The sequence below is a fragment of the Glandiceps talaboti genome, chromosome 6 (genome assembly GCF_964340395.1).
Source record: "Glandiceps talaboti chromosome 6, keGlaTala1.1, whole genome shotgun sequence".
NCBI classification, from domain to species: Eukaryota; Metazoa; Hemichordata; class Enteropneusta; family Spengelidae; genus Glandiceps; species Glandiceps talaboti.
In genome coordinates this window covers 5,416,154-5,430,782 of record NC_135554.1, presented here as the reverse complement: position 1 = coordinate 5,430,782, position 14,629 = coordinate 5,416,154, and the positions used below count along the sequence as shown (strand labels likewise).

General features: G+C 35.7%; 1 protein-coding gene across 1 annotated transcript; it reads right to left on the bottom strand.

Moving 5' to 3' along the window:
• Nucleotides 1-9,317: 9,317 nt before the first annotated feature.
• LOC144436416 (proline-rich transmembrane protein 1-like) lies at nucleotides 9,318-14,237 on the bottom strand. Its single transcript, XM_078125216.1, has 4 exons — nucleotides 14,108-14,237; nucleotides 12,336-12,421; nucleotides 10,639-10,761; nucleotides 9,318-10,065 (listed from the first exon to the last, which is right to left on the bottom strand). The coding sequence occupies exons 1-4, from the start codon at nucleotides 14,124-14,126 to the stop codon at nucleotides 9,907-9,909; spliced, it is 387 nt and encodes a 128-aa protein (XP_077981342.1). The 5' UTR covers nucleotides 14,127-14,237; the 3' UTR covers nucleotides 9,318-9,906.
• Nucleotides 14,238-14,629: the final 392 nt, after the last annotated feature.

Genomic DNA, 14,629 nt, shown 5'->3' with positions numbered 1-14,629 from the left:
AAGATAATTACAATTTATAATGTAATGTAATGTAATGTAATGTCATGTCATGTCATGTAATTTAATGTAATGTAATGTAATGTAATGTAACGTCATGTGATGTTATGTAATGTCATGTCATGTACATAATTATGTACTTACTTACTTACTTACGTACATACATGTCTCTGTGTGTGTGTCTGTGTATGTATGTATACATGTATGTATGTATGTATGTATGTGTGTGTATGTATGTATGTATGTATGTATGTATGTATGTATGTATGTATGTATGTATGTATGTATGTATGTATGTATGTATGCATGTGTGTTCTTACCTAAATGATATTTTCTATAATAGATCCTTCATCACCAATGGAAGAGAAAGTGAATACATACACTGCTATATCAAGCCCAGCCTACATAACAATGTCATATCTATATGCTGTGGACAAGGAAAAGAAAACATACAGAGATGAAGACTTCAAAGACTTTCTACAGACTGCTTTTGATTTGATAGAGGTGTTGCAAAACGTGTTAAAAGAGGAGATATGTTTTATTTGGAAGGTTAGTTGACTATACAGTATACTTTCCTTGAACTTGATACAGCATTTATATTAGCGTAAAACATATTGCGAGGAATTTGCAAACACAATTCTTGTAGTTATAAATGAAAGATTTGGTTTCAACACGGTCGAACGCCATCGATGGGGATTTTTGATTTTTAACAGTTTTAATTTGGTTCATCTGAATTTTAACGAGGAAAAATGTGAATTGATTCAGCGTAAAAAATAAAAAGAATTAATTTTTGTTCTGTCATATTTTTAAAAATGATACATTTCTGTGAAGCACCGATGACATTTTGAGATAGTTTGTTGTTTCTTTTTTTAACTCCGATCTCACCAAGAATTGTCCTCGTATAGTAGCTAGGTTAGGCTGTATCACTCAGTCTCACTCACAAGACGAGTGTGTATTTTTGGCGTACTCCAACAGTCGAACAGTCGCGGACGATTACTCACACGGAGCTCGCAGGTGATATGTTTGCCGGGACTGGGTGACTTTGGGAGAGCCTGTGGACTGACTGGGAAAGCCTTGACAGTTCCACAGCAACGTGATATAGAGTGTGCATCGTAGCCCTGTGACGTAGTCCTAAACCTGAATGGAACTCTGTAAAATTGTGCATATGTCAGCATAAAAAGAAAATCGCTGGGAGTAATTCACAGGTTTAGAACAAAAAATAAGGGAAAATTGATTGTACTGGGAGAAGATAGATAATGCGGAAAAGTCGTTATTGTATTTTGACTTGGGGTTTAGTGTCAAAGATATTTTTCGTCCTTTTTCTCAAAAAAGCGTGTTCGTCCTTAGGCCCTATTGGCATAACTAATATGGATTATCTCTATGGCAACCAAACTTCAATACGTCAACCATCTTGTTTATGTTATAGGATAAGTTAGAAGAACTTTGTACTCGACTGAAAGTGTTCACACTGAAAATATTACAATGTTGTCACTCGCTTGACGAAGTTAAGTGGCTCTTGGGAGGTGGATATTACGATAAACATGACGATGACGATGATGAGAACGGAGTATGCCGTGATAACAACTATACATTGGTAGCTATGTTGACTCTCGATCGTCGGACAAAACGGTTTGCCATCGCAGAGAAAGCAATAGCCACGGAACAGAAAGAGGTAGGCTTAATGTTACTTCCAAACCAGGGTTGCTATGGAGTTTAAATATCGTGACACCATGCTTTTTACGTCTCACACAACATTTTTGTCAACAAAACAGACACTGATAGCTCATAAGAATATAAAATAAAATGCATTTTATCTCAACGTGAACACAAATCAACATTTCTGTGGGATGAAACAAGGAACATTCAAACACAAAACTGTGTATTTGTGTTTACAGTGAACACAATTGTAATATTTCATGTGCGTGTCTGCGTGTATTTTGTTTTTGTCATTCGTAACAAAAGACCTTGTGTGAGATGTAAAATATATAGTCTCTCCGGTTCGGTAGTAATTTACTATCATGGGTTCTAAAAGATCACGTAAGGATATTTTATATACCTTAGACTCACTATAGACAATTTTATATTGTGCATAGTCTGGGTATATATTAAGCTCTAATTGATTAAACACTGGAATGAAAGACATAATAACGCAGACCATTGCAATGGTGAAAAGTGCGTATTTAGATTATTTTGGTGAGCGGCCATCTTGAAAAATGACTTGTCATGTTGTGTTTGCCAGTGGCCATTTTTATAACTCCATGACCTGACCTTTCTTGTATGCTTGCATCATATCGGTATTAAACTAAGCTTATATTCTGACCAAACGATTCATTCTAATTATCATCCTCACTTTCTTACAGTTTATCGCACATCCGATGGTACAGAGATTTCTTTTTGATCACTGGACGTGTGGACAACCAGCTTGGACGAAAAGAAGTGGATTTGGATGGGGAATACTTTACGCTATTTTCTCATTCTTTGTATTTGGCATTCTGCATCAAATCTTTCCTATCCACGTCATCTTCTGCACTAGAACACGTTTACATCGTCTGTATGACTGTCCGAAATCTGTATTCCTTTGTCATTACTTTCATTATACTTTCTTCCTGATTTTAATTTTCGTACATGAACTCTTTGTCAAGTTTACAATCGAAGGTTCTGAAGTCAAGAATGAAACACAACTTGTAACAAATCACCTAATCATACTGTCATTGTTGATTATATGGTTCATTACTTTGTGTTTGACAGAATTTGGCCAATGTGTCACATACGGGCCATCTATATATCTCAAAAGCAAATGGAATCTACTGGATTTGTTTATTCTTTCAACATTTTTAATTGGTATTATTTTGTCAAACCCTGATATTGTTGGCCAGAGTTATGGAAATCCGTACATTTACATCATGTTGAGAAAGTTCACTGCTCTAACCTTTATCTGTGCTTTACTACGTTTTATGAAGCCCTTTTTTCTGTCTCGCCATCTTGGACCAACACTGTTGATATTTACTTCAATGAGACATGACATTCTCCGTTTCTTAACCATCTTCCTCTATGTTATCTTTGCTTATTCTCTTGCTATGTATTATTTCTATATGGATGTTGGACAAGGAACCTCAATCTTTTCTGAGTAAGTTTTAGTTAAAGAGAGAGAGAGAGAGAGAGAGAGAGAGAGAGAGAGAGAGAGAGAGAGAGAGAGAGAGAGAGAGAGAGAGAGAGAGAGAGACAGAGAGAGACAGAGAGAGACAGAGAGACAGAGAGAGCGAGAGAGAGACAGAGAGAGCGAGAGACAGACAGACAGACAGACAGACACACACACACACATACATACATACATACATACATACATACATACATACGTACGTACGTACGTACGTACGTACATACGTACATACATACATACATACATACAGTGTACATACATACATACATACATACATACATACATACATACATACATAATACAGTGTACATACATACATACATACATACATACATACATACATAATACAGTGTACATACATACATACATACATACATACATACATACATACATACATACATACATAAGTACGTACGTACGTACAGAGAACGATCGCGAGGTCTTCATTGTCATGATCAGTAGTACACATTCATTTCACAAATTCTTTGACTAATATGTCCAATCATGACTTTAAATGCTGGAAGGGAAAGAAAAAAAAGCGATATTTGGATGATATTAACAGTTGAGCCTGTCTTTAACAGTATTATCTTCTAAGATAGATATTAGTCGTGCTTATCCCCATCATGTCAAATTGAGTGACAGGTTTCCATAACGTGTACATAAAATGCATTAAGTTTCCAATATCTGAACAATGGCGGCTGTCAAAGCTAGATGTAGACGTCAATGTTGTGAAGAAAATATAAGGAGAGAGAGAGAGAGAGAGAGAGAGAGAGAGAGAGAGAGAGAGAGAGAGAGAGAGAGAGAGAGAGAGAGAGAGAGAGAGATAGACAGACAGACAGACAGACAGACAGACAGACAGACAGACAGACAGACAGACAGACAGACATATATACATACATACATACATACATACATACATACATACATACATACATATATACATACATAGACACACATACAAGTTAATGGCAGCAATTCACTAAAGGTAGAAATAAGCTTGGTGGGTCCTTTCATGTAAAACACGGTGTGGTCAATGAATTAATAGTAGAATAAAAGTGTGTCTTGTCTTGTATTGTCGTCTCTACACAGCTTTCAGTCATCGCTGACAGTTCTGATGACGAGTATATTTGGAGGAGCGAGTGTCAGGTCGTCATTGGAAGAGATCAGTCTAACCTGGCGGAATATATCGACTGATCACAGTGAGTGGATGGAAGTAACTATCCAGTACTACACAGCAATGGGCTTCATTTTATATGTATCATTTGGTCTCATTGTCCTGATAATGCTGATGAACCTGTGTATTGCGATGTTGTCGGAAAGATACACTAGACTCCGGGTATGTACATGTTTCGTTGATTAATCGCAAATCAGCCACCAACTTGAAAGCGTTTATAACTTACAGGGTACCTGTAGAGCTCGGACTACTATGGTCTTATACAATTAAGTTATAGTGAGGTTGTACTTCAGTGCTTAACTACGCATGCGCTTTTCGGTACTTACAAGGATTAGAGTTCGATAGTTCATGTCATGGCTTCCCTATAGATGTTCTTCCAGATCCGAAATCGGATTTGCACGTAAAAAGTGCAATTTGTCTGTATTTTCCATAGGCAGTGTTCCCAAGAAGTGTCGTCTAGATCAATTCTTAATTAGTCTTTTGTATTAGCAAATAACAAGTGATTGTTTGGTTGTTACTATACATGTAGTTTTATTATAATTTAGCTATACTTACGTTACTTCAACTCGTAATACATTATAATCATGTCAAACAAGTGCATAGTACGTGTCAATTAGAGGTCTATTTTTATCCAGAAGTAAAGTAACAAGTTGAAACCATGATTCATAAGTCTTCTGACCCAAAAGTCAATTTGATTGGCTATATTGCATCATACTATGTGTACTGCTACAGCAATATTTTTACCCAGAGCCTGTCACACGTGATTCAATATTGTCTAGGGTGTATGGTGTGGTGTGGTGGAATACATACAATAAAGAAAATACAAAGAAATAATAGACTAAAACAGCTGTGAGATAACAAAAAAAATGCAAGGTTCTTTACAGTTCTTTTTTCAGTTTATTTTTCTTGCATTGGTTTCTGCGTGTTTGTATCAAACAGGACCTGTGAACAGTATCATACAACGCGTTGCCTTTCTTTCGTTATACAGGAAAACATTGACACAGAATGGATATATGAAAGATCAAGAATATGGTATGACTACATTGGAGCAGAGGGGGCTAATTTGAGTTCAATATCGTGCGTATTTTGTATGACATTTGGTATCATTTGTAGCATCTGTACACTTTGTCGTCGATGTTTTTCTAGATCTGGCAGCAGTGATGGACCAACCGGTGATAGGCCATCAAACAAGGTAAGAATCACACCTGCTCAGCAGCCAATCACATACTAGTTTATGAGAATGTCTTTACTTTTATCAAATAGCCAATCAAGTCATATCCATGTCACTATGATTTCCCCCTTTTCACGGCAATCGTAAACGTTAAAGGAGTGTACCGGCGAAGAGATTGTCCGCTTGAGGGCGTCATAACAACCTCTCCTCACAACAAAAACGACAAGTCAACATTGATATAATATGTTCAATGCATCACATAAGGCGAAGCCTTACTGTCAATCATTGGAGAATACAGTCAACAGGAATTGTTGACAAATATATGACACGGTTTATGTAAACTTTCAACGATTCATTCCACCTGCAAGATCAGTGCAATAATTTGAACATTTAATATATATTTTTTTAATCAATTATATGAGATACTTAATGTTTATATTTAATTCATATTTTCAGTATGAAGACAGAACTGAAATGGCCAACATTGACTCTAGAGTAAACCTTGCACTACAGGTATGCATAAGAAATGTTTTCATGTCGATGCTACGAAAAAGCTTAACAATTACGTATGCACAAATTACAGGGAACGTGTATAGTTTGTGAATTCACAACATTTGAAACAAACTTAGAGGTTAATTTAGTTGGATTCATTCAGAGTCGTTTATCAGTACAGAGTTTTCATCCTTCCGAACTTAGGAAGGAATGACTTACAGGCATTGCTAGGCAATTTCCTCTAAACGTGTTGTCGACTGCTTATTGTTATTGTGTAATTGCATAACAATACAAGTAGTTGACAACAGGTTTAATGGAAGTTCTCTAGAAAGGCCCTACGTCATTTCCGCCTATACGCGGATCACTACAAAAAAAACAATGACATACTGTTACTACAACAAAACTACAACAAGAACGACAACCCCCCCCCCCCAACCTACTGCTGCTATTATCTGAACTAATTCTCCTTTTGTAGATAGATGATGAACAGGTAGAGAACAATGGAACTCAACAGAAACAACGAGAACCTATAGAAAACATGTTTCCAGCGTATACCCAGGTGAGTTGAAATTTAGACTATGTGAGTACACGTGTGTTTATCTATCTATCTATCTATCTATCTATCTATCTATCTATCTATCTATCTATCTATATATATATATATATATATCATCAGGTCAGTATATGAATGTATATATATATATATATATATATATATGTGTGTGTGTGTGTGTGTGTGTGTGTGTGTGTGTGTGTGTGTGTGTGTGTGTGTGTGTGTGTGTGTGTGTGTGTGCGGGCATGCCACGTGCGCGCGTGTTTATGATGCATTTTAAACTCTAATAAAAATTGCCATGAAATACGGTTTCTTTGGGATATTAGTCTCTGGTAGTTATTGAAAGAAAGGGGTGCCCATTGACTGAGAATAATAACACGAATAACATATATTTATGTTTATAGGGGGAAAAACTGAAATATGAAGAGCTGTTGAAAGTCTTACTCAAAAGATATTTTGAGAAGAATGTTGAACCTTTGGAAATCACAGCAGCAGACCACGGTGATAGTCGTGGGTCTCATGAAACAGCAACATAGGGGCAAAGTCATGTTTACATCTGTGCATTCGGGGCTGAGGTTGGTGAGAAGAGGTCATTATGGAACACACCACGTACTTGAAATTGATGGGGTCATTTTAGGAAACGTCACTTGAAGTTGGGAATAGGGTTCACTTTGGAATGACCGTTAGAAACCTTTACATTTAAGAGAATTTACATGGTTACTTATACATAGATATTTTTACTTATACAATTTTACGTATATATAGTAAAGTTTATAAAGTAAAGTTTTGGACATTTTCAAAGGGAAATTAATTTTGTTAAACCTACACTAACTGTGTAATAATTTTCCCAGATTAGATAACCAAGAACATTCACTTGTTAAAATTAAAATACCAATAATTCGACTTTGTACAGTTAATTACATCTCAATTTTATCCATACGTAGTACAGTAACAGGGTGAAATCACGGTTGAGTTTTGGGTACGGACTCCAAAATCAGTTTCATAGGATTTATTGCACCATCTCATATGTAGAGTTACACAAATTGATTTACCCACAGGTCACGTGATTCATTACCATTCATGATGAACGATATTTCGAGTGAGTCGTTGTAACTAACAAAACAGTTTCGAAATATCGTCCACTTGCTGCTAATGCACCTTTAATGGAAACGTATATCAGTTACTACAACTTCAGGTACGTTCAAGAATATTTCAAATTTTACGCGTACGATTGTCAGGGTTTTGTAGTTCTAATGGTTATGTTGATGTTATCAGTAAGCTCTTACAAGTCAAAGGAATACTTCAGTTAATTGAAATAACCTTTTCACACGGAAAATATTGAATATCTAAAACTTTTTAATCAGAGTTATAAGTTATCATCTTCTGATGTTTGCTATACATTGAGCCACCAGTATCTTTTACATTTTTTTGTTGATGAAAATAAATATAGGTTAATAGTTTGATTGGCATTTATTGCTTTCATACGAATGGGATATTCAAGTTATGGAGCTTTACTAATGACTGAAAGTAACAGTTGAAACTCAAACAATTTATTACAAGACTTGTATTATATTCTCATAGCCAACTTTAATTGAATCCTCAAACATATTTCAAAATCATTCGTTACATTGTATGTTTTGGTTTTAACAATATTGTTATTTCGATTGGGAAATTAGCACAAACAGTGGACTATTTATGCCTTGGTATACCAAGGCATAAGCGACAGCGCCCTCACAGGCAGGACATAATTCGTGATATTGACCTTTGTTTATGCTGAGGTATAGTTCAATTCTTTCTTGTTTATGTTTCATCGTAGAATGTGTCAGTTTTATAATTACTTGAAACAATGTTTTGTTCACACAATTTTCATGACATTTAAATGTATTTCGTAAAATGTGGGTCCGGGTATAACGTTTTTCTGCGTTCTTTGTGACAAAGCATATACATTAACATCGGAATGTGTCTAATTGGAAGTGAAAGCTTGAAATGTTTGTTGTAACTTTGTTCACGAAAATTAAACCCCTAACTATTCTCAGTTGAAATCAGTAACAGAGACTCAATCAAAGTCACCGTACAAATGTTCAAAATAAAGGTTAAAGGTCAAAATGATATTAGAATTTATTAGAATCCAGCATATCCACCGACTACAGTGTTACCTCTATGGAGAAAATATTAGATTATGCAAGTATCAATATAAGAAATATTAAATCCAGAATTACTTTACTATTATAATATTATATGATAAAACTAATATTGAATTACTCTGTCCTTGTACATTTACTTGATATGGGAATAAAGGAATTAACCTATGTCTATCTTTGGAAAAACGGAAAATAATGTTGCGATCTTTTATTCGAGAGCTTGTCCGACTGAGAGAACATTGCAGTACTGAGAACTTTAATTGTATAATTGATTTGCCTGATTTTACAAGACACAAGGACGATCGCCACACATCTCTTATAACATCAACCTGTTTATACACTCCACTGTCTCACAGTCTGCCTGCTTGCCTCTCAGATTCCCTCCCTCCCTCCCTCCCTCCCTCACTCACTCACTCACTCACTCACTCACTCACTCACTCACTCACTCACTCACTCACTCACTCACTCACTCACTCACTCACTCACTCACTCACTCACTCACGCTCTCACGCTCTCACTCTCACTCTCACTCTCTCACGAGGTCGACAGGAAAATAATAATATCTTGACAAATCAGTCTTTACTAAATTTTGTATTTGAGTTTTGTTGAAACTACATAATTCCCATGTTTGCAATTACATGTCCATGGTAGTTTGATCAACATTTGAAAACTCAGTAAAAGTAAATACAAACCAATACATAACGTAAAATCCAGAAGTAGTAAAACGAGTCAATCTTTATCGAGGTATCGCTCAGGAAACACATGCTACCGATTCTAGATAAAGCAGTCACTCATCACCTGTCCAGCATATGATAGTTTACACACGTTGTCAATTATGTAAGAAAACAATGTCCAAAATCATTTTTAGCAATATTTGCAAATAGCGACTACAAGTGTACTAATTCGGTACAGATTTCTTGTAAAGTTTAATAATACGTAAACATTTTGTCATCATTCAACAAAATATGTAAATTCAATTTCTTTACTAGTTCGTCGTTTTTCTATTTAGGTCTACTTAATAAATTGATTGTCGTATTGTATCAAATCTCAATAATTTGTCCCATGATATTAAAATGGAATATTGTACGGTGTGTACAATGTCGTCTAGCGAAAATGTTGACGGGTATGGCCATACACAGTTCACTCGCATTGCACCGAATGTCCAAGACCCAAAGTATAGAGGGCGCACTCTGTCACGCGTCACGAAGTGGTGACAACTTATGCGTGTTTAAGTCTGTGGCTGTTTATAATAAGTAAGACACAGATGAGAATGAGAAGTAAAAGTCCAAAAATGAAGGTAGTCCAGGAAATTGTACGTGCAGCATTTGAAGCACGTCTAGCACCACGTGCATCACCCCTTGATGCACACCTGTAAACCTGGAAGAAATTGAAATAACAGTTTCAGAAGTATTAGAGATTTTTTACACAATATAATTTTTACTGGATAAAGCAAGGTAAGGTAGATGATTAAAAGTCCTATTAGTCTTTGGGCGGCAGTGAATGAATGAATGAATGAATGAATGAATAAATGAATGAATGAATGACCGGATGGATGGATGGATGGTGAGTGAGTGGGTGGGTGGGTGTGTAGGTGGATGGATGGATTGATGGATGGATGGGTGGGTGGACGGACGGAAGGAAGGACTGACGGACGGACAGGTGGGTAGATGGATGGATGGATGGATGGATGGATGGATGGATGGGTGAATGACTTTGTGGATGGATGGATGGGTGGGTGGATGGATGGATGGATGGATGATACGTGGCCATGGGTATATTGATTCGTTGGTTGGTTGGTTGGTTGGTTGGTTGGTTGGTTGGTTGATTGATTGATTGATTGATTAATTGATTGATTGACCGATCGATCAATTTTCGGGCTATATATATAGGTCCAATGATTAAAATAGAAGGACGTGATCAGAGCTAATTATATAAATAAACTAAACTTACCTCTCTGGATTTCCAAAGTGCAAATATACCAATAGGCCAACAACAACAAACTGTGACAAAAGTGGCAAGAATAAAGTGATCGTTTGGTATTGCTGCTTCTATAAGAGGTATAGCTATATCACGCTGAAAAATAAATGAGATGCAAAATGAATGACGTCACCGAATAGAATACAAAAAGTACACATAAAGTGTAAACAAAATAAACTATTAGTAATGGTATCCTGATATTTATGTAGATACAGTATATTGTTCTTCAATCAGACTTACTAATCGTGATGCCATAAAGATTCAAGTCGTGTTTGTACTCCCTTGCTGTTCATAAACAAATTGTTAATATGTGAATTGTCAGTTGTTAAAGTGACTTCCAGGTAAATTATTTCGACTCGTCATGTTGCCTAGTAACTGCGCGAGGTGGCCTAAATATTCACGTTAAACTTCATAACTGTAATGTAACTTTAACTTTATATCGTATTTCTTAATTGTTTGACAAATTGCCCCAAACATTCATTTGGAAAGGTAAAACCAACTCAAACCGAAAACGAACGGTACAATTATTGTAGATTAATAATGCCCATAGAATGTTGAGCTGTATTTCGACACAGAGTTCACCATTTTGAAAACAAAACAAAAAAACAAAACAAAATAAATATTTCAATCCTCTGATTCGCGTGCTCTTCGGGTCAGAGGTCAACTATTCAAATTAATCAAATAAATCATAATATACATCATATACATGTAAAAGAGAAGTGCATTAAATGAACCATATGGTGAAGTAATTCAAATCAAAGGTTCACTAAGATATGAAACTCGATGTGTGTATTAATATGTAGACATTTAAGCATGCTATATTTGGTAATTCATGCCAGTATCTAGCTAAACCCCTGAAACTCGGTAGGGATTGCATGATATTAATAAAACAATTTTAGCATTATTTAGCAAATCCCTTCAAAATATATAAATATCAGAATCGGTATTTGTCAACGAGAACATTTTAGGAGCTTTGTTTGAATTTAAAATTGACTGAGTTAATACATACAAACTGAAGCACGAATCTCACTATATATTATATATTGCATAGTTGACCATACGCTACACGGAGCAGGTATACAATTACGTGTATATAAATAAAGTGACCTCGACATTCAAACTAGCTAGGAAACATGTCAATCGTATTTTAACCATAAAATAAGTTCACTTTAAAAATTGCACATTATTGTGTTTGTATTTAATAATACAAAGAACTCATAGTGTAATGCCATAGACGTTGGAGAGGTTTGCTTCTACAACCCCAATTCTTATCAATGTCTCCACTAGGTACTATCAATTAAAGCGGGTAGCGTTGTGCGTAGGTTTAGACTGTTCGAATATCTTCAGAATATCTAACCACATGCTAAATAATCGTTAAAACGGCACACTCTGCAACTGGAAAGTTTTTTTTTTTTTTTTTGAAATAGCTTTGTTAGATATGACTTACTCCTAACATTATACTTTCTACACAGTATTAAATCATCTGTGGGTAAATATATCTGCAAACTGATTATTGGGTCCGCACCCTAAATTCAGCCCCCAAGCGTTACCAAGATTTCAACTTGTTACTGTACAACTCATATATTGTATGTTGTCTGATAAAACAATGTAAAACTCTACTGTTACAGCTGGTGTAGGTTGAATATTATAACATAGTTTTTTTTAATTACCTGTCCGTCATTTGGCTGTATAGAAGTACTAAATGGATTATTATCAAAGTATGCAATGCCTTGTGAATTCTTGTCGTCCAGAAGATCTGGGAAAAAAAGAGAGATACTAATTGGTACAAATGTTGAAGTCATCGAAACGTTTTGTCCTTGGAGAGTTGTAGTGGAAGTATCACGGCGAGAACCGAGCTTTCAGCTAACTTACCTAGATGAAAACTAAAAATGTTGTTGTATACTCGTGGGCGATAGCGGTGCCTTTGTTTTTTGCGGATTTAACCACACTATAATTAAGACAGTGGAAACCTAGAATAGAGTATACAGTGCAAGATCATGGAAGCCAATCAGAACCGCCACTCTACTGTGAGTACCAACATTATATTAACATGACGTCGCAAATATATGTTTAGTTTATGTCAGGCTGTCTCGGTCTGCTGAAACCTCGGTTACCCCTGTCGTATATATACATATCCGATGACTGTATGTGTATCGATGTAGTGCCAAACATGCAGTCATGACAAGGGTGTATAAATACGCTCACCACGTGCGTTGACTGATTAAAGGAAACACTTATAACATTTACAGCTACATGGTTTTGTTGCCATGGTAGCCTTGTAGTAACGGATTAATGTATTTTAATACAAACACAGGAATCTATGTTTAATACAGTGTGGGTTATTTTACACATAATTGAATTTTAACCACTCATTGCAGTAATGTATGTAAATCATTGAATGGCCTGGTGTATGTGATAATAGACCCTCCACCAACTATCATGTATACTGTATGTGAGACAGTGACAACGTCTCATGATTTAACAAATAGAAATTACACTTTATAACAAATTGTGTTGATGTTCTTGTTTTCTCGTATATGACAAATTGTTACATTTCTTCTTATACATCAATTTGTCGACTATTTTGTATCAATATCTAGAAAATGAACAAAATGCGTCACCATGTTGTCTTCCAACAACAAAAGGTCAGCCACCGTCAAACTATTACATAAACTCACAGAAGACAAATTTAAGTCACATTCATTAATTTATGTACATAAATTAATTTTTGTTTTATAGACAACGAAACAACGTGCATAATCCGGTTATCTTCCAACGATATACACCATTGTCAATATTTGAATATCAAAATAATGAAGGTATTAATTGCAAAGAGTGTTGTTTGCTGACAAAGAATGTATTCATGTATGCAAAGTATGAGTGCCATGCCCGCACTTGTCTGAGTGTTACTACTTTTAGACCAATACATGAATTCTTCCATGTTGTGGTATAATCGTGAATAAGCAGAGTGGTGTGGTGTGTTTTATGAACGGTTTGTACATGCATAGTGGCACGTTGACAAGATACAAGCGGAACGACCAGAATTGATCTTTGACCAATTTTAAACGTTAACGCCTCAATAGTAGTAATCGTTGACCTATTTTAATTTAGATCTGTCTTTGCCTGCATTCGTCACTCTGACGTCATGTCTGGATAGATGTATTGGCTAAGTGTTTTTGTTGTTGTTGTTTTACGCCAAAATAACAGAACCGCCGAAACGATGGTATCACGACTTGTGCAATCCAGGTTCCAATATTGACCCAGTCAAATTGTCGACACTACAAGCTGTATGTATATTCCGCCTATTGATACCAAAAACTCGACAGGGGAAGTTTTTACTATGTCAACACACTGCACATTTGCAGAATATTATCTAAGTACGTACGTTGAATATGATAACCGAAATATGGCCTTCAAAGTCTGGTAGATATATAGAACTCACCGACTTTCTCTTCCTCCATTTTGATCTGCAGCTTACAAAATGATGTTGAAGTCTTCACAAACAAGCAAACTTCTGATGGATGTGTTCAATCACTTAGTATAGTCGTAGTTAATCATGAAGACTTGGGATTTCCGGATGACGATATGAGTAATATAACAGACGACGCGGAACTGCCCTTTGAACAGGTGGTTAGGCCGAGTCGTGTCACGTGATCGGCGATGAATGTTTTAATGGGTCGACTATTGGTGATATTTTGTACATGACGTACTTGGTAGTTCGGGTTACACTTCCCCTTTTTTGAAAAATAATCAACCACAATGTATATTCTTCCGGAAATGGTTACTGTGACAATAGGGAAATATTTTTTTTCCAAATAAAGCGTTGCTTTAAATATAGACTATAAAGTCACCCGTCTGGCTCCGAAAACAATGGTTGTTAATTAATGAAATGTACATAATATTAATAAAATTAAGAGTAGTAATAGTCATTTATGTATTGTTCTATTGTATGTATGAAACATGT